Source organism: Penicillium brevicompactum (assembly GCF_028827555.1).
Source record: "Penicillium brevicompactum strain IBT 35665 chromosome Unknown utg000006l_segment0_segment0, whole genome shotgun sequence".
Taxonomy (NCBI): domain Eukaryota; kingdom Fungi; phylum Ascomycota; class Eurotiomycetes; order Eurotiales; family Aspergillaceae; genus Penicillium; species Penicillium brevicompactum.
In genome coordinates, this window is record NW_026623209.1 from 4057936 (window position 1) to 4075539 (window position 17604).

The window sequence follows — 17604 nt, forward strand, 5'->3', positions numbered from 1 at the left end:
CATCAGACATCTCGAAGACACCATGATAATCTAGTTATTGAAAATGTTGCAAATCATTCATCTCATCCCAGTCCGACGCCGGCATCGAATCGATAAATCGAAAAGGCGCCCAATCCGCCACAGAAGCCGAATATGAATAAAAAGCATCATCAACACCAATCGACACATTGGAATCCACAAAATCTCTGGCTTTCTTCTGTACAACATTCGTCGCCCAACTAAACACCCCCTCTATACTCCTCGGAATCCGAGCCTGCGTCCGAACATTCTCCATCAGCGTATAAGTCGCGTGCATATCTGGGATACTCGAGCAGTATTCCGCAAGCGTAATCCCCGCATACGCAGTAAGCAGGTAGTCGTACGTCGGTCTTGTAAATGCAGCATCAGAGGAACAGAGAACGAGGATATCTCTCAGAACCAGCTGAGCGTGCCGAATGACTGTCGAGGTCAATTCGTTAATACGGCTATTTCGGATTGGCGAGCCCGGGGATATGCTTTGGTTCTGCTTTGCTAGCTCCCAGCGTGATAGAATGAGAGAGGTGCACGAGTATGCCCATCTAAGTATCGTGTTGCCCTCTGTGGTAAATTTGGGCTTAGTTTCGAATGGCTCCACGGACCTTGGAATGCGGGAGTATGTTTTGTTTACCTGCTAGATATTTGCTTGCCCATATATGGATCATGTCCCATGCATCGCCGACTGAGCTCACGGTTTGATAAGTGGCTTCGTAGAGGTGGATATATAGCTTGAGCTCTGCTGCGAGAAGATGGTCGAATGTCTCGAAGCCAGGGTATCGGATGATATCGTTTAGTTGATGTAGACGCTCGCACCCGATAACTGACGGCCGACCGGTACCGATGGCAAACCTGAGGAGTCAGATCTTATAAAAAACAGAAAGAAGGAGAAAGACAGGGATTTTCTCGGCTAAGAAGGCGAAGAAAAGGGAAGAGGGGGATATAAAACATACTTCAAATGTACCAGTGATGCTTGTATCCACATCCTGCACTTATTTCGACTGATAGGATCATAGAAACCAGTCAAAGAGCTCAGCTCAGAAAGCGGAAAACTAAGCATGCAATGGGTGATGGTAGTACTGCTCATTAGCCAACTATCAATATATCGACCGCCCGGCACCAATGGCCCAAAGCTCCAAGCACTAAAGATCAACATTGCATGGATAGTCGAGAGATCGATAGGCGTATCTAAAGTCTTCATTCCCAAATGAGTCTTCACCATTGAATGCAGGGTAACATGTAAATCCGAGCGATTCAACCCCTCTGTCGCTCGAATACCCGCCAAAAGACACATGGCGAAGAGGAGTGGATGATTCCGCTTGAGATCTGTGAGAGTTTCGTGGGGGAAAGGATACCACGAGGCGATTTGCTCGAATCCATGCTGAAAGACCGCAGCAAAGCTATCAGAATCAATTCCCATTTCGGACATGTGGCTCAGGAGCGAGTCGTTTTCACCGACTGTCACCGGCTCCGTGATTAGACTTCCGACATGACGAACGACTGTAATTGGGGCAGGCTGGACTTCTGTTCGTGGTTTGATGTCTGCATCTTGGGAGAGGGCCACACTGTGTCCGCTGTGGCCACTGTTGATATCTGATGTGGTGGTAAATTGATTTTGCGCAGGTGTGCCACTTGGCTCTTTTGCGGGGGTGTGAGTATTTGCGAAATAGTGAGACTTGAGTAGCTCTTTTATTTCGGAAAGAGAGTTCTCAATCGCATCGAGTCTAATGGAGATCAGCTCCAGAGTCTGGTGCGCATCGTTATCTATACGGAGTACGAGTGGAGATAAGGGCTACCTTTTTGAACAATGGCAGTCAACGTGGTCAGAGAGTCTCTCCTGCCTTCCAATGGGACCGGGATCAGGACTTGGAATTGATGCCGTTGCAGGTAAGGAGCATTCCAGTCTGTGGATTGGTTAGATCTGTTCAAATGGCGCCATCTGAGTCGTCCACCTTAGAGATATGCACCGGGCGCATTGCTTTGATCCCGGGGGAACCTCACAGCGGGTCTTCAATCGTCGACATGGCTGGCACGATAGTATTCGTCTCTTTGTCGGCATGATGTGATATACAGTAACTTCCAAGGTTCAAGAAATAGGGTGAGGTCAAGGCGATGTTCTCCGCTGCTTATCTGGGGTCAACGGAGAAGACTAACCTGATTGGGGTTTAGTTGGCCATCACATGCGGGAAGTATATCCTTGCAGCTTCCAGCGAGTATACCGCTTTTTATCGCTGTCTTCTGTGTTTAGTAAAAATCAAAAGAGTACAGACTATAAGCTAAACATTCATGAATGGGCTCTGATATAGTCTATGTCTGGCTTGCTTTCAATGGACCCGTGGACGTTACCGAAAGTAAGTAACAAATAGTCTGCTGTATGGATTATATTGAGCTGAGAGACATTATCTTGACTTGACTGGTATTAAATAGTACATTAAGCGGGGATTATGGGTCACGGCCCAGTTGATAATTGACCAAGGTGGGCGAGAGATGCAAACAGATTTTAAGCAGCCCCGCCAGCAGCAAGGTTCTTCCCCTTGACACTCTTCCACTCCACGACCAACGCACCAAGCACACTAATTGCGGCCACGGCAGCACATACCATGAACGTCTGTGTAATTGCGTCACTGTAGGCAAGTCTGACACCAGCCAAGTCAGCCTTGTCGACCACTCGCGCAAGACTAGTGGCACCCGCTCTGATGACGACAGCGGGATCCAAATGAGGAGCATATTTGGCCAGGTTTTCAACAAGTTTGTTGGAGAAGACGTTGTTTCCAATGGAAACAAAGAGGGCACCACCGAGGGTCTGGGCGAAAACGATGATAGCAGTGCCAGTAGGCACATCGACCATGTCAAGGACGACCTGCACGGCAATCATGGGTTGTTGCATACCGAAGCCGACACCGGCACCGGCGATGATTTGATAGCCGATCCAGATGGATTTGGGTGTGTCGGGGTGGAATCTGGTCATGAGACCGTAGCCGATGGCGATGAACACGGTGCCCAGTATCATGAAAGGTGCGTAGTAGCCAATGATGGTAACGATGATTCCCGAGAGTACAGACAGAACTACCACGGCGATTAACATGGGAAGATTCATGATCCCTGAATTAACGGCGCTGGCATCTTTGACGGCCTGGAACCAGATGGGAAGGAAATAGACGGAGCACAGGAATGCAGCACCGACACAAAAGCTGAATAGACAGGAGGACCAGACGGTGCGCTTGAAAAAGATGCGCGGTGGCACAGTCGCATACTCTTGTTGGAACCACTGAGTTGCTACAAAGAGCAGAATCAGGACGGCGAAGAAGCAGAACAAAAGGATGATCCGCCAGCTACTCCAGGCATAAGTAGTGCCGCCCCATTGCAAAGCTAGCAGCAAGCAAATGATGGCGGGCATGAAGAGAGCCGTGCCGATAGGGTCGAACTTCTTGATACGTTCTGCCCATGTCGAGTCTTTGATCTGGCGATTGGGGGCCGGGAAGAAGAACGCAATCACAACGACGGTGACAGCGCCAATGGGAAGGTTGATATAAAAGCACCAACGCCAAGTCACCTTGTCAGTGAAGACACCACCGAGTAGTGGGCCCGCAACCGATGCAATACCGTACATACTACCGATAAAGCCGGTATACATTGGACGCTTATCCAAAGCCACTGAGTGCGCCAGGATGATGAGGGCGCCTGAGAATATACCAGCTGAGCCGATACCAGCGACAGCGCGGCCCATAATGAGCGCCAGACTGTTGTTAGCCACACCGCATATCAGACTGCCCAGCTCAAAAATGCCAATGGCGATCAGATACACCCATTTGATGCTGAAGAAGCTGTAGAATTTTCCAAAGAGCAGTTGAAGCGAAGCCGTTGTAAGCAGGTAAGCTGGAGGACCAGAGAAATTAGTTCGTTTCCATGAGCACAGAGCCCTTTTGAGTCACAACTAACCACTTCCATACCAGCCCACATCTTCGAGACTGTGGAACTGATCAGTAATCTTTGGGATTGCTGTGGCGATGATGCTGTTATCTATAACCAAAGAGCACACCTGTTAGTGAGATGGCAACAAGCACCATGGTGCTGAAAAAACCGACGAGCAGTACATACCAAGTGCGACGAGGAACACACTCAGACAGAGTGCCAGTACGATCAGCGTGAGCTTTAGACCGGTGGGATATTCGGTGCCATCTTCGCGGGTGGTGGTAGCCTTGAGTGAAGGGTGCTCGTTGTCGGGATCAGCCGTTGTAGTATGTATCAACGCGTGTGTCTTTTCTCCTGGTAAAGAGATGCTGCGCCTTGATTTATCATTTTTCTCGATCTCGGACCCATCCACATGGTCAAGCGTCTCTGCGGTTTCATCTGGTAAAGAGGCACTGCGTGTCAACGTCTCTTTATTTTCTGATTCTGGTATGCCACCGGGGCTCGTCTCCTTGTTCTGTTCCATCTCGAAATACCTAGACTTAAAATTCTAAGGCAAAACTCGAAAGGCAGGGCCCGAAGGAAGGATATAGGAAACACCAAGTATACAAAGAAAGGAAGGGTTGGGCAAACACAAAACGAAAACGAAAACGAAACGAGTCATCGCGACATGATATTTAAATTTTTTTGCCTTAAAACAAATTCAGATATTAATTTTTCACAAAAATACCACATCAAAAAAAAAAAAAAATGGCTTGTCAGAGCCTAAGCGTTGCGGCTTTGACAGACGCTAGACCTCCCCGAGGCCTCCAGACCGTGGAACTACAGCCTGAACAGGTTAGCGCTTATGAAATACGAGATGCCTCAACTGCTTTGCAATTTATCCGTCGGCCATATCCGTCTATAAGATTGTTGCTTGCCTAATAATCTTAAATCCGATCTTAAATCCTCCATGCCCGAGCCTTGGCTCACTAAGAGCTTGATCGTGCTTCGTTTCTCTTGTTTGATATACTCCGTAGCTTATACGAGTCGACCAATGGCGTGTAGTATTTGACACCAGGTCATATCCTGTCAGCTTATTTGGGTTTGAGCTGTAGATGTAGATGTGACCCCACAAAAAGAACGTTGTCGTCCACATTGGGTTCGCACTAAATGACAATCATATTGGACCGAAAATCGGCCAATAATCAAAAATCAAGGGTCTCTCTTATTGTTCTTGATATTGAGAGTATTTGAAGTGGTCAGCTGAGTTCCCTACCAATGTCTAGATCAACAGTGGAAGTACGGAGTAAATATGCATGTCCCGCTTAGAAGCGCCGCTGGAGGCGTTCCGGACGAAATAAATAAGACGGACGAAATGAAACTCCCGGACGAAACTGCAGGGGACGAAGTTGTGTTAGAAGTTTAATTTGTGAAATCCCCAAAACCCGAGAATGGTCCGCCATTTTCCTCCGCAAGTGTTAGTTTGGGTTTGCATCTCCAGGGCTATATCCCCGGGCCCCGAAGTGTGGAGAGTACATAAGTGGCCGGTATCGCCTGCATACAATTTGTGACAACTTCCCCTTCGTTTCCAAGGCCAATTTCACCTGGGCAGAATTGACAGTAAAACCTGCTTGGCCCAGGAGATCCAGAAGTGGGTACTTGGGTCAAGGGTTGACCGTGAATCGACGTAAGAACTGGACTACATACTGATGACGTCGTCAATGCCAACCTGCTACCAGGAGGCGACTACAAACCAGAATCCAATAAGAATGGCAACTATTTAAATTGCTCTGTCTGTTCTACAATTACTATCTAACATTGAATTCTAAAACATCAATTCCTTACCTTTTATACCTACAATCATGTCTTTCGCACGCTTCGCTCCTATCTTGAGAACCCGGGTTGCCGCTCCCACCACTGGCTACCAGGCAATTCGATCTATCTCTGCTTCTGCATCATACAATAAGGGAGCGGTGGATGCGACCAAGGACACACTGAAGAAAGCTGATCGGACTGTTTCTGATGCTGCCGTCAAGGGCATCAACAAGGGTGGTATGTTTATACAATTACCTATCCCTCTATGACTACAATATACTAACATGCCATTCGCAACAGAACAAGCTGCCCACCACCTCAAGGATGCCGTTAGTGCTGGGGCCAAGAAAGCACAGGACAAGTCTGGTGATGTGAAGGGCGATGCCGCTGAACTAGCAGGCAAGGGCAAGGGCAAGGCCGACGAGGCGCTGGGCCAAGCCAAGGGCAAGGCTAAGGAAGCAGCTGGCGAGGTCGAAGGCAAGGCCCAGGAGGCCAAGAGCAAACTTTGAATTCGTTGCATCCTTTCTGTCCGATAATCCCGATAATCCTTTCGAGCTTGCATGACTATCAATGCCAAATGTATCATTATGTCCTCCATGAGTGAAGTCTTTCAATGTAGGCATAAATCCTCGGTGCTGTAGTTGCCAACGCGACGTAAATAAGCGGCTTGGGTGATACACTTTAGCTCGGGGGTAACATGAGAACGTATTCGCGCGAGCTCAGTCCAAAGCGAATAATATCCTTATCGATGACCTCAACATAGCGACCAGCGGGAATGGTCTCACCATTCACACTGGTGCCATTGGCGCTCTCGAGATCAAGAATATATGGCTTGACCTTGCCAATGCGATCACCGTACTCGTTCCTCTTCTCGACAAATCGAAATTGTAAAACGGCATGCTGCTTCGAGCAGCTGGGATGCTCAACTGGGAAGTCCACGATCATATGCTCTCGACCGACCAACCAGCAACTGCGCTCCCCCAGTTCAACCGTTTCCAACAGATCTTTCCCCTTAAAGACGTACATCCGCCACGCTTCCTTGGACGGTGCTTTTCGCGCCTCGGGAGGCTCATGGTATTTCAAGACGATCCCTCCAGGGGTTCCCTCGACTTGAACGGTATTACTCTCGGCGGCAAGCCTACCGGTAGCGTTGAAATTGGGCTTTTGTTTTTCAGGAGCGGGCGCATCTGAAGTGGGCGCCACATCTGTAAAGGCCTCGTTTTGGGAAGGTAGCGGGCCGCTTCGCTCTAGTGCGCGCGGGGGTGAGCTGCGAGATGGTCGCGGGGAGCGGGAGCGGGAGCGTGCGTCGCGGTGTCTTCGAGATGACCGTCCTTCGTCTTCACGGCGTGAATCGCGATCTCGGTGACTGCGGTGACTGCGGTGCCTGTGGCGACGGTCATCGCGGGAGGTTGATCGTCGGCGTTCGCGTCGGGGTCGATCGCGGTCACTTCGGTCGGTAGTCCTTTCACGTGGGCTGCGGGATGATCTGCGTCGAGGGCTCTCTCGACGGGAGCTCCGGTGCCTATCATCTTGTCGTCTGGAGCTTGAGTAGTGGTCGTCTTGGGAGGTATCACGTCGTCGACGTTCGCGGTGGTGATCTGAGCTCACGGAGCGGCGGCGACGGTCACGTCGCTCATCGCCAGAGCCAGCCATATTGTTTTGCTTTGATTGGCTTGCGGTGGAAGCTTCGAAGTGAGGTATGGACACTTTGGAAGACTGGCTCGAGATCTCAAGCTCCAATAGTTGCACGTGATCCGTCCCGCTCTATGAGTCCCATCAAGGCAGCCCGGTTTTTACTAGAATGGAGGTCTCCACCCTTGATATTCACCTATACAATAGGCAGTGGCCTGGGAAATGGTCTATTCTATTGCTCATCTTAGTGAACATATTTTTACAAAGAACGATGAAGGGGCTGAAGTTGACTCTATTCCTATCAAAAGCCACCTTCTAGGAGCTCGAGCTCCCCGAGTCTTACTCCCTACTTTGGCCTGACTTGCGCTGTACTGGTGAACTTCACCACCTGCTTTTCTTACCAGTCTACTTGTTAGAACTATAACCAGTGCTGGCTAACTATTGCAAGTAAGATGAACAGGATACTTGGAAGTAAGGTGGCTGCATAGTAAAACAAGGTCCCTCACGTGATGGTTCTCCGAACGACCCGTACATCGTACGTAACTTGACCTCAAACCCCAACCTTGGAAGAAGAGAGTCGGGAAACCCCACCGAGCTTTCTTTGACTTCAAAATATGTGACTATGTTCAAGATACCCAGCCATCTTCGCATCGGAAGTCTACAGCTACTGAATTCAAACGTTCCGTTACCATTGCGCCGGACCACCACCCCCCAGCCTCACGGGCCGCAAGCGGCACAAACAAGCAAGTTCTATGCCACTGCCTCGCATTTCCCACATCAGGATTATGCATGGCCCAGCAACTCATCGCTCACCCCCTATGACGTCTTGAACCTACCCCGCGGGGCTCCGTACTCGAAAAGGAACTATTATGACCTCGTCAAGATATACCACCCAGACCGACCCTTGAAAGGCCATCCACTGTCCCACCAATTAACGCCCGAGATCCGATTGCATCGCTACCGTATTGTGGTCGATGCCCACGAGCTTCTCTCCGATCCAAGCCGGCGAGCGTCCTATGACCGGAGCGGTGCGGGCTGGAGCCACACGGTCCTAGATAGAACAACCGAAGAGCCAACTGGCGGGCCGAGTGTCTACGCAAATGCCACATGGGAAGACTGGGAGCGATGGCATAACCGCCACCAGGCCCCACAACGGCATGTTGTTGACCAGCAGACCTTTGTGCGACTTGTGATCCTCCTGGTGCTGTTGGGCGGCGCACTTCAAGCATCCTGGATTGGAAAGGTACATACAGGCTTCGAGGATCGCTTGCGCGAGCTCAATGAAGAGTCGGCGCGCTTCTTGCGGGGTCGCAAAGAAGAAACTGTGAAGCAGATGGTCAGCAACGAGGCCCGCGTGCAGAATTTCCTCATTCGGAGAGATCCCACTGGGGCGGGCTTAAAGGATACAGAGCAATCCGTCTATCAGAAAGAGCTGCACCCCCGCCGTGGGTTGGATAAGGCACGAACTGACGATGAGAATATACCAGAGTCTGGCCAGACCGGGGTGGACATATTGAAAAGTACAGAAGTATCTGATAACTAACGCACATATCTATGATTATACCACATGCCGTGTTATTTTGGCTGAACATATATCTTTTCAGAATTCTTTCTACAAATTTTTTATTTACCAAGCCCTGGAGAGACAAACATCATTAAACAAGCCCGGGGGGGGTAGATACGCGAGTTTGACAGGTCAAGTACCCCTGGCTCCAGGAGCACCAGCTTCACCAGTAGATCTACTGGCCAGATGGACATTTCTGCACAAGAAGCCATACACTACTCCGTAAGCACACCAAGGTCTGTTCAGCTGAAGGTGCAGGTGCAGGTGGTAATCTCATCCAAATGAACCGGCAAGGGCAGGCGCAGGTTTCCGAATATATGCCGAATGACGACACCGGGCAGACTCAGCTGATATCGTCTGAATCGGAGTTCCCAGCCAGATTCGGCACTCCACGGCTGAAAAGGAGTTCATCTTACCCCGGCCATGAACTGGAACATTCCTCACAAGGTTACTCATGAGGAACGCATCCAAAGCCAAAGAAAAGGGGTCTCGACGTCCGGATCGAGCCCACTGAGCGCCACAAGAACCCCCATTGACGTCGGCGGGTCGATCCCCTCGTTTCCAGGGGGGCCTCAGCGGAAAGGCGTCGCAACACCCCGTACTTACAGGTCTTTCTAGACCGTGGATCTGAGAGCATTCAAGGGGGAGAGGCCTATTTGATTGTCTAGACCGCGCAGTTTTCAACGGTATGTGCAATGTCGTTACCGTGCTACATCCAGTGCCTCTACTTCGAGCAGTTACCCTTGATTCTTTTATATTGTGCATGGAAATAGGGATACGTCAGAGGTGGAAAATAGTGGGACTTTATTGAGAACCAGGCCTATCTGCTCACGATCCCGGATATAGAATGTAGACTAAACCAAACCTTGGGATTCTACCGAGACGCCAGGCACCAGGTGTTTCGGGCTGAAGATATTCTAGCGAGGAACACCCGTGGACTGGATGATAGGTCTGATCGGATATGTTGATCGTTGCAAGTGAATCTAAAGTGATTATAATCAAATAGAAGCATAGAGAGATCCCAAGAAAAAAAGAGTCCAGAAGTAAAGAAACCCATTGTAGAGGGTTTTGTTCCAGAAAGGGCGCTACGTCATCGCATCAGAGCAGATGTGGTCACCCACTTTTTCCTTTCAGTTTCCACTTCACTCTATCCCAAATGGGGTATGCTGGGATTATTCTGCTCTCATAACCTGATCGACTATTTTTTTCATTAAGCCCACGCCTTGGCATCTACTTTCCATCCCCTTTGCGACCTCGATGGTCAAGCCACCCGCCGTGTTCCTGCGATTCTCCACCCTGATCCCTCCCCTTTCCCTCCACCGGAGGAGCGAGAATGAGGGATGCCTATAGTCGGGGAGTCCTCCAATCCCCTCTCCAACCGAGATTCTGACGTCTCCTGGTGTTCCTCAATCTCACCCGCAGCCTTTCCGATCGCCCGGCCACCGCCCGCATGTTCACCAATCTCAAAAACTGGTGGATCAACTCGCAGATAGGGTCGACGCTCTGGAGAAGTCAACGTTGAATGCACCGCGGCTATCGCGCGGTGATTCCAACGACCAGGTGTCTGGCCTGACGCCGATGCCCGAGGACACACGATCGCAAGCCGAGCGAGAAGAAGAGCAAGGACGGAGCAACCACACACTGAAAGAGCTACGAAGACAGATGGAAGAGTTGCTCGTTTATCAACAAATGCAACAAACCCAGCCTTCAAACCCACCACAGCCTCAAACCGCGCCCACACTTTCGAATGATACCCCGAGGAAAAGACGATTGTCCGCCTCCCCCACAGATGTCCCGATCACCATCATGCCTCCCTCCACTGGCTCAACGGAGTCAACTGGAACAGTAACGGGAAACGAGCCCCCATCTGGAATTCGCGACCCACACCAGACGCCATCCTATCCATTTCCTCGAATGCAGAATCAAGCGCCGAAACGGGGACTCGAACAAACGGGACGTGGTCAGTTCAAATTGAAACTTCCATCCGAAAACTTCCCGTCTTCGATACCAGAAGACCCAGAGGTGTCTCAAGGCTCCGGAGAGAAGGTGCCACATTTCCTGCCTAATGAGCCCAGCCCGGGCCAGGAAGATCCGAATTTCCCCAGCCCAGACCTCTATGACCTGACACTTCAGCTGAATGCAGATTCAGGACTGGAAGCATGGTGGTCGAATCTCATCGAGATTATGCAGACTAACTACGGCGCTGAACGTGTCTCGCTCGCTGTACCGGGAGATGTGACCGACCTAGAGAATGTACCCTGGGGCCAAAAGGCAGTCTTCAACCAAAATGTTGAGACTTCAATCGAAGACATCAGAATGCGCCATCTCAACAAGGGCCCATCAACCGAGACTGCTCAGTCTCGCAAGAGCCAAACCACAAGAAAGCCGGAGCCAGACCTGCAACAGACTAGAGCACCTGGATCTCCCCGACCATCTTTACTAATGCGTCACTCTTTCGCTGGATTCGACAAACAAAAGACGCAAGCCCAGGCCGAGAAGAAGCATGTACAAATCGCGGATCAAACACAGTCATTTGCGTGCCAAGCAAACGAGAAGGATGATACAGAACCTGAAGATGATAGCCTCAATGCTCTCCTCGGGGATATGCGGCAGGCCGTGTTCCCAATATCCAGACCCTTGGAGGTGGAGCACGATTCTTTAATCAAGCGCACAGGCGTGGTGAGGTTGTTTGGACGCACTCGTCCTACCATTTTGACCCGCGAATACTCAGATACCTCGCCACCATACTCGCAAGCTTGGACGGACCCTGTGAAGAGTCCAAATGAGATGGTCCAAGTCACCCCCGATGCCGGTGGGCCCACCACTAGGGAACAGGAACATGCTACGATACAACGCAACATTGCTTCGCTTGGGTTGAGACTCTATGATGAATATGAGCAGGTTCCCCAATCTCCTTGGTCTCAGTCTCCTGCCCCGTCACCAGCACCCCGCACACATGCAGACAATAATCCTTTCTTCACAAACCACTCCGTTGACGAGGGTGCCTTTTCTCAAAACCCGCCTTCACACGACTACTCCAACAACATGCCTCTAGAAGCGATCGGTATCGATCAGTCGAAGACGGTGATCCATATTCCTCTGATACATGGTGGCAACTCCAATCGGAGTGCCTCGTCGACGTTGAGGTTCCCTGTTGCGATTGTGTCAATGCTGTGCACAATCGTCCCGTACCCAGCCAACCTGAGGCAGTCACTTGCATTCCTGATGCCACATCTGACAACATCATTCTGTTTAGCGCAACGTTACAGTCAGCTTGAAAGGCAACTGTCGTCAAAGGTGGAGAGTCCTCGTTATGGACATCTTCTAGGCCTTGGTGGCACGTTCTCCGACGCAAGTAGTGAGCTGGAATTCGTGGCAGGACTAAGCGGCCATGTCAGCTACTCTGTCGGCGACAACAACAACGCAATGTCTAACCAGGCCAGCATTCCTAGCCCTAGTGATCATTCTTCCGCGAAGTATAGTCCTGCCATGTCCGCGCTCGGAACACCGGGCTTCGAGCTTGGCCATCTAGGTTTTGGATCTGCCACGCAGTCGCCAGGATGGACATCACGTTCTGTTGGAGAGGGTGCTGACAGCTATTTCAATGTTGCGCAACACAAAGCCTCTCGAGATCATGCTTCCCAAACCAGACCACGTCTCCACAAGGCTAGAACCAACTTTGAGAGCTTGGATACTATCTCTCCGGGGAGACCCGCAGGAAAACTATCATCAAGTGAGGAGCAAGGCTCGCAAGATTCTTTTGTTTTGTCACCGTCACAAGAGATGAGGCCGCCACATGCTCTGTCGCCAACCCAGCATTCATCTCGCCAAGCATCTACAAACTCGCTCTATGCTCAGCTGCAAAGGGAGCTTCCGCGTCCATTCTCTGATACGATAGCTCAGTTGATGCTCAATTCGATTCCACTGCATCTGTACTTGGCAAAGCCACAGAGTGGCGAGGTTATCTGGACTAACTCCAAGTTTGACGCTTACCGAAGGAGTCAACATCAAGAGCAAAGATTGCGGGATCCCTGGCAAAATATACACAGCAGTGAGCGCGAGCATGTGAGTAACCAATGGGCTACTGCGTTGTCCACAGGCGCCCAGTTCACTGAAAGGGTGCGAGTCCGAAGATTCAACGACGAATCAGCATATCGCTGGTTCATCTTCCGGGCTAACCCGCTACTATCTTCTACGGGAGAAGTCTTGTATTGGATCGGATCTTTCCTCGATATCCACGAGCAACACATTGCTGAATTGGAAGCCACGCAAGAAAGGGAGAAGTTTGCCATCGATGCTAAGTATCGGGCATTTTCCAATTCCATCCCACAGGTCGTTTTCGAGGCCACAGAAAACCGCGGACTGATCTTCGTCAACGAACAGTGGAATCTGTACACGGGCCAAACCATCGAGGAAGCTCATGATCTGGGCTTCGCCAAACACGTGCATCCCGACGACCTCGAAAAGTGTGGTGGGCTCTCACTCAACAAAGCAGTCAATGCCCTCGATGATGACAATGGAAAGCCGTCCGAATTCATGGTTGGTTCGGCTTTAGATGAACTTGTCAAACGCGGCGTTGCTTCCTTGCAAAAGGATGAGAATGGTCGAGTGTTCTATTCCACAGAGATTCGTCTTCGTTCTCGCGGTGGCGACTTCCGCTGGCACTTGGTTCGTTTGGTTCGCGTGCAGACTAGCAGTTTCGGCAGCGAGGAAGCTTCTTGGTACGGAACTTGTACTGACATCAACGACCGCAAGAACCTTGAAAGAGAACTGAACAAGGCCATGCAACAACTGAATAACCAGATGGAGTCAAAGACAAAATTCTTCAGTAACATGTCGCATGAGATCCGAACACCGCTCAATGGTATCCTCGGTACCATTCCGTTCATCCTGGACACCCAGCTTGATAGTGACCAGAGACGAATGCTTGACACCATTCAAAACAGCTCCACCAACCTCCGCGAGCTGGTGGACAACATCCTCGACGTTTCTCGCGTTGAAGCCGGCAAGATGTCAATGGTCAATTCATGGTTCCATGTGCGGTCGATGATTGAGGATGTGATTGATACTATTGCTTCAAGAGCGATTGACAAGGGTCTTGAAATCAACTATCTCATCGGCGAAGATGTGCCATCAATGGTCATCGGAGATCGGTTCCGAATTCGTCAAGTCTTGATCAATCTTCTCGGTAACGCAGTCAAGTTTACTGCACAGGGCGAAATTCATATTGGCTGTGAGATGCACCGCACTGAGCCTGGAAGTCCCCAGGACACTCGCGCTTTCATGAACTTTGAGGTCGTGGACACTGGCAAAGGATTTAGCTCTCATGATGCAGAGCGGTTGATGCAACGGTTCAGTCAACTCGGAGAGAATGGGTCTCAGCAACATGCAGGCAGCGGTCTGGGTCTCTTCCTGTCGAAGCAACTTGTCGAAATGCATGGCGGCAAATTGACTCCGAGCAGTAAAGAAGGCCAAGGTGCGAAATTCTCGTTCAACGTCAAGGTTGATGCACCACCGCCCCCATCCCCGTCTGAGCAACCAAGCTTGCTTCGCCAGAGTTCGAGTGCCTCAAGAAGACCTACTGGCTCCAGAACAACTTCTTACCAGAAAGCACCGCCACTGGTTCCCAAACACTCGGACTCGTCCAACAAAAGTTCTAACCCGAGCATCACATCACTTTCCGTTGCATCTTCAGCTCTCTCTACCCCCGACATTGCCCCATTGCCGCCTGCGGCGGATCAAACGAGTGCCGTGGCACATATGCCAGATGTGGTCTCAAAGTCACACATCCAAGCCGCCGCCACGAAGTCCGGCTCATCACCGAGCCGAGATTCGCCTATTTCCCAAGCATCTGCCTCGCCAGGCACTCCCATCGGAAATGTAGCGGTGCCTTCCCATGGCACTTTCTCCATCGTCATCTTGTGTCAGCTTGAGCACTCCAGGAAAGCTATCAAACAACACATCCAGCACGTTGTGCCTCACGAAATCCCCTTCAAAGTGAAGACTCTTCCCGATGTGGATGAATGGAAAGATATGATGCACCTTGCTTCCGATTCCCAACCATGCACGCATCTTGTTCTTAATCTTTCCACTGATGATATCTTGGAGGTCATCCAAAATGTTTCTGACATGCCAAGGGACGCTGCTCCAGTTGTCGTGATCATCGCAGACCTTTACCAAAAGCGTCAGATCAGCACTCGGGTCAAAGAGCTGGCAGGCCTTGGAATTCAAGTATTCATTGTGCCAAAACCTGTCAAGCCTTCTGCTTTCTCCGCTATCTTCGATCCCGAAAGCAAGCGTGAGCTGAGCAAGGATCGCAATCAAGACATGGCCCGTGAGATCAACAACAACTTCAAGACTGTGTCCAAGATGGTCAAAGAAGTTTTGGGCAATAAGGGCTACCGAGTCTTACTTGTTGAAGATGATGAAACCAATCGCGATGTAAGTTTGTCTGCGCTCGACTTGTGGGAATTAAACACTAATACATTTTCAGGTCATGCTGAAATACCTGGACAAGATCAAACTGATGTCAGAGACTGCCTCTAATGGATTGGAATGCACCAACATGGTGCTCTCCAAAGAACCGGGTTATTATTCTCTCATCATTGTAAGTGAACATCATTATCTCTTCTTTTCACAGCTAACAAGTTCGATTTGCAGTGTGACATCCAAATGCCTATCAAGAATGGATACGAAACCTGCAAAGACATTCGTGACTGGGAGCAAAGGAACCACTACCCACAGATTCCTATCATGGCTCTCTCCGCAAACGCCATGACTGATCAAATTGAGAATGCGGCTCGTGCAGGATTCAACGACTATGTGACCAAGCCGATCAAACACAACGAACTGGGCAAGATGATGATGGGTCTTCTCGACCCTGCTCGACCACTCTTGCTCCTCCGTGATCGTCTTCGCGCAGAGCGCCAAAATCCCCCTGCTCGCTAGAGACCCCATCAGGTCTTATCATACGATATACTACAACCATACAGGTCACCTTTGACCACAACCTTCCTTGCTACTTACCTAGCATGTTTTTGTTTTATTACTTTTTACTTTTTACTTTTTGTTTTTGTTGCCAGCTTTATATATCCTCCGGTTTTGCATTCGAATCCCTCACGACAGACCACGGAGCGACTGCTTTTTTTTTTCCTTCTTGGTTTTTGGCTTCTGGGCGGAGAGTGTTTTCAGCTTTTGGTTTACCCAGGGGCATCGGATATTTGAACAAGAACACAAGAACACAACACAACCTCATGTCTCTGTGTGTTGCATGCTGTTCCCGGCTGGTCCCACCACTGCCCTGGGTTTTAAACAGTCTCAGACCATATTCTTATGCATTGGGTCTCGCGCCGTTTATACTAGCCCCCCAGCATTTGCATAGGGTTGGATGGGCGCTTATGTTTATATTAGCTTATTATTATCTTGCCCGGGCTGTCTTGTCTTTTGAACCCAGATCTTCTTCTATATGCTTCTCAACCCCATACATCATGGCGCCAGCGCTTGCACTGTCTTGCTTTTTTGCAAAGAAAGTTGGATTTATCTTTGCTCTCGCTATTTTCTTGCTCCACGCTTACGATACCAGACTTTATAAGCGCATGACATTTCTTTTCTGGACTTGTATTTGTTAATGAATTATTTCTTTCTCTTCTTAATCTATGGATGTTCACGTGGTGTTCTTTCCCCCTTACTTCCAGGGCTTGTCCAGGCGGTGTGCATAGACAGTGCTCAGAGCAGGTTCTCCAGGGATGAAGTATACCCGTGAACATGTCATTGAGACTTACCCATAATCCAAGATTATTGCATTATTACTATCTCAAATAGATATCTGGTCGTTCAATAAACAGCGTTATAATGAAAGGATTGAAAATAATTCATTGTTCTTAGTGTTCCGAGAATCTGACGTGCATAAGAACTAATGATGGGAAACACCAAACCTTAGGCCAGAGGGGGCTGGAAAATCCCATGCCGGTTAGGCATCAAGAGCAGAATGCAAAAATGCAAAATGTAAGGCGTGGATTATGAATCATTGCACTCAAAGTCTATAAACCCAACAATTCAAGCCAATCGGATTCGAGAGGCTGATTGAACTTTTCCAGCCCAGAGCCAATTCTTCGTATGGAAAGCTTTGTGGTGAATGTGAGAGATAGAATCAGAGATATACTCTATACCTCATCCCTCGTAGAGTATACTTATAGTACTTCGTAGGAATGTTAGGATGTTGAAAATTGAAAGGTGACAGCACAAGACCCCAAAAGGGTAAAGTGAGTGAGTTGGCCACGGCCAGTTAGGGCGCTGCATGTGGCGGTGTAGAGCACTCCACCCCCACTTGTGCGTTGGAAAGTATTTTGACTTGGAATTGGAATTGTCGATCCAGAGTAATGGCCTTGGTGAATTAGACCTCGAAATCAGTAGATCAAAGGGTCAATAAAATCCGGATAGTTTTGGGCATTTCGGACTGAAACAGCCCGTGTAACCCTCTGGCGGGTTATGAGTTTTCGCTGTATACGAACATCGTAAGAATGAAATGATCTGAATGGAGGGATCAGGAGATTAGTGGGAAGATGATGACGAAAAGGAACAAAAAGGTTTCGAGGGTTTGAATTTTTTGTGCTGCGCGTCATTTGGTGCCGTGCTGCCCGATGCTGGTCTAGCCGAATGGAACACCAGGCCCAGTCATCAAATGGAAAAAA

The 17604-nt window shown here is 49.7% G+C and overlaps 6 protein-coding genes across 6 annotated transcripts; 3 read left to right on the forward strand and 3 right to left on the reverse strand.

Annotated features, from left to right (window-relative positions):
• Nucleotides 1–34: 34 nt before the first annotated feature.
• On the reverse strand, nt 35–2036 carry N7506_009736 (transcriptional regulator family TF; the record flags this gene model as incomplete). The annotated part of the gene is made up of 4 exons (XM_056959029.1): nt 35–576; nt 647–864; nt 966–1736; nt 2014–2036. The coding sequence occupies 4 exons, from the start codon at nt 2034–2036 to the stop codon at nt 35–37; spliced, it is 1554 nt and encodes a 517-aa protein (XP_056808419.1).
• Nucleotides 2037–2512: 476 nt separating this feature from the next.
• N7506_009737 (MDR family MFS transporter) lies at nt 2513–4447 on the reverse strand (the record flags this gene model as incomplete). Its single annotated transcript, XM_056959030.1, has 3 exons — nt 2513–3888; nt 3952–4032; nt 4111–4447. The coding sequence occupies 3 exons, from the start codon at nt 4445–4447 to the stop codon at nt 2513–2515; spliced, it is 1794 nt and encodes a 597-aa protein (XP_056808420.1).
• A 1318-nt stretch (nt 4448–5765) lies between these two features.
• On the forward strand, nt 5766–6227 carry N7506_009738 (uncharacterized protein; the record flags this gene model as incomplete). The annotated part of the gene is made up of 2 exons (XM_056959031.1): nt 5766–5955; nt 6019–6227. The coding sequence occupies 2 exons, from the start codon at nt 5766–5768 to the stop codon at nt 6225–6227; spliced, it is 399 nt and encodes a 132-aa protein (XP_056808421.1).
• A 172-nt stretch (nt 6228–6399) lies between these two features.
• N7506_009739 (putative FHA domain protein SNIP1) lies at nt 6400–7371 on the reverse strand (the record flags this gene model as incomplete). Its single annotated transcript, XM_056959032.1, has 1 exon — nt 6400–7371. The coding sequence occupies one exon, from the start codon at nt 7369–7371 to the stop codon at nt 6400–6402; it is 972 nt and encodes a 323-aa protein (XP_056808422.1).
• Nucleotides 7372–7972: 601 nt separating this feature from the next.
• On the forward strand, nt 7973–8893 carry N7506_009740 (J domain-containing protein; the record flags this gene model as incomplete). The annotated part of the gene is made up of 1 exon (XM_056959033.1): nt 7973–8893. One exon carries the CDS (start codon nt 7973–7975, stop codon nt 8891–8893), a length of 921 nt encoding a protein of 306 aa, XP_056808423.1.
• A 1177-nt stretch (nt 8894–10070) lies between these two features.
• pkhB (putative sensor histidine kinase/response regulator) lies at nt 10071–15862 on the forward strand (the record flags this gene model as incomplete). Its single annotated transcript, XM_056959034.1, has 4 exons — nt 10071–10075; nt 10273–15355; nt 15408–15521; nt 15575–15862. 4 exons carry the CDS (start codon nt 10071–10073, stop codon nt 15860–15862), a joined length of 5490 nt encoding a protein of 1829 aa, XP_056808424.1.
• Between the last annotated feature and the right edge of the window lie 1742 nt (nt 15863–17604).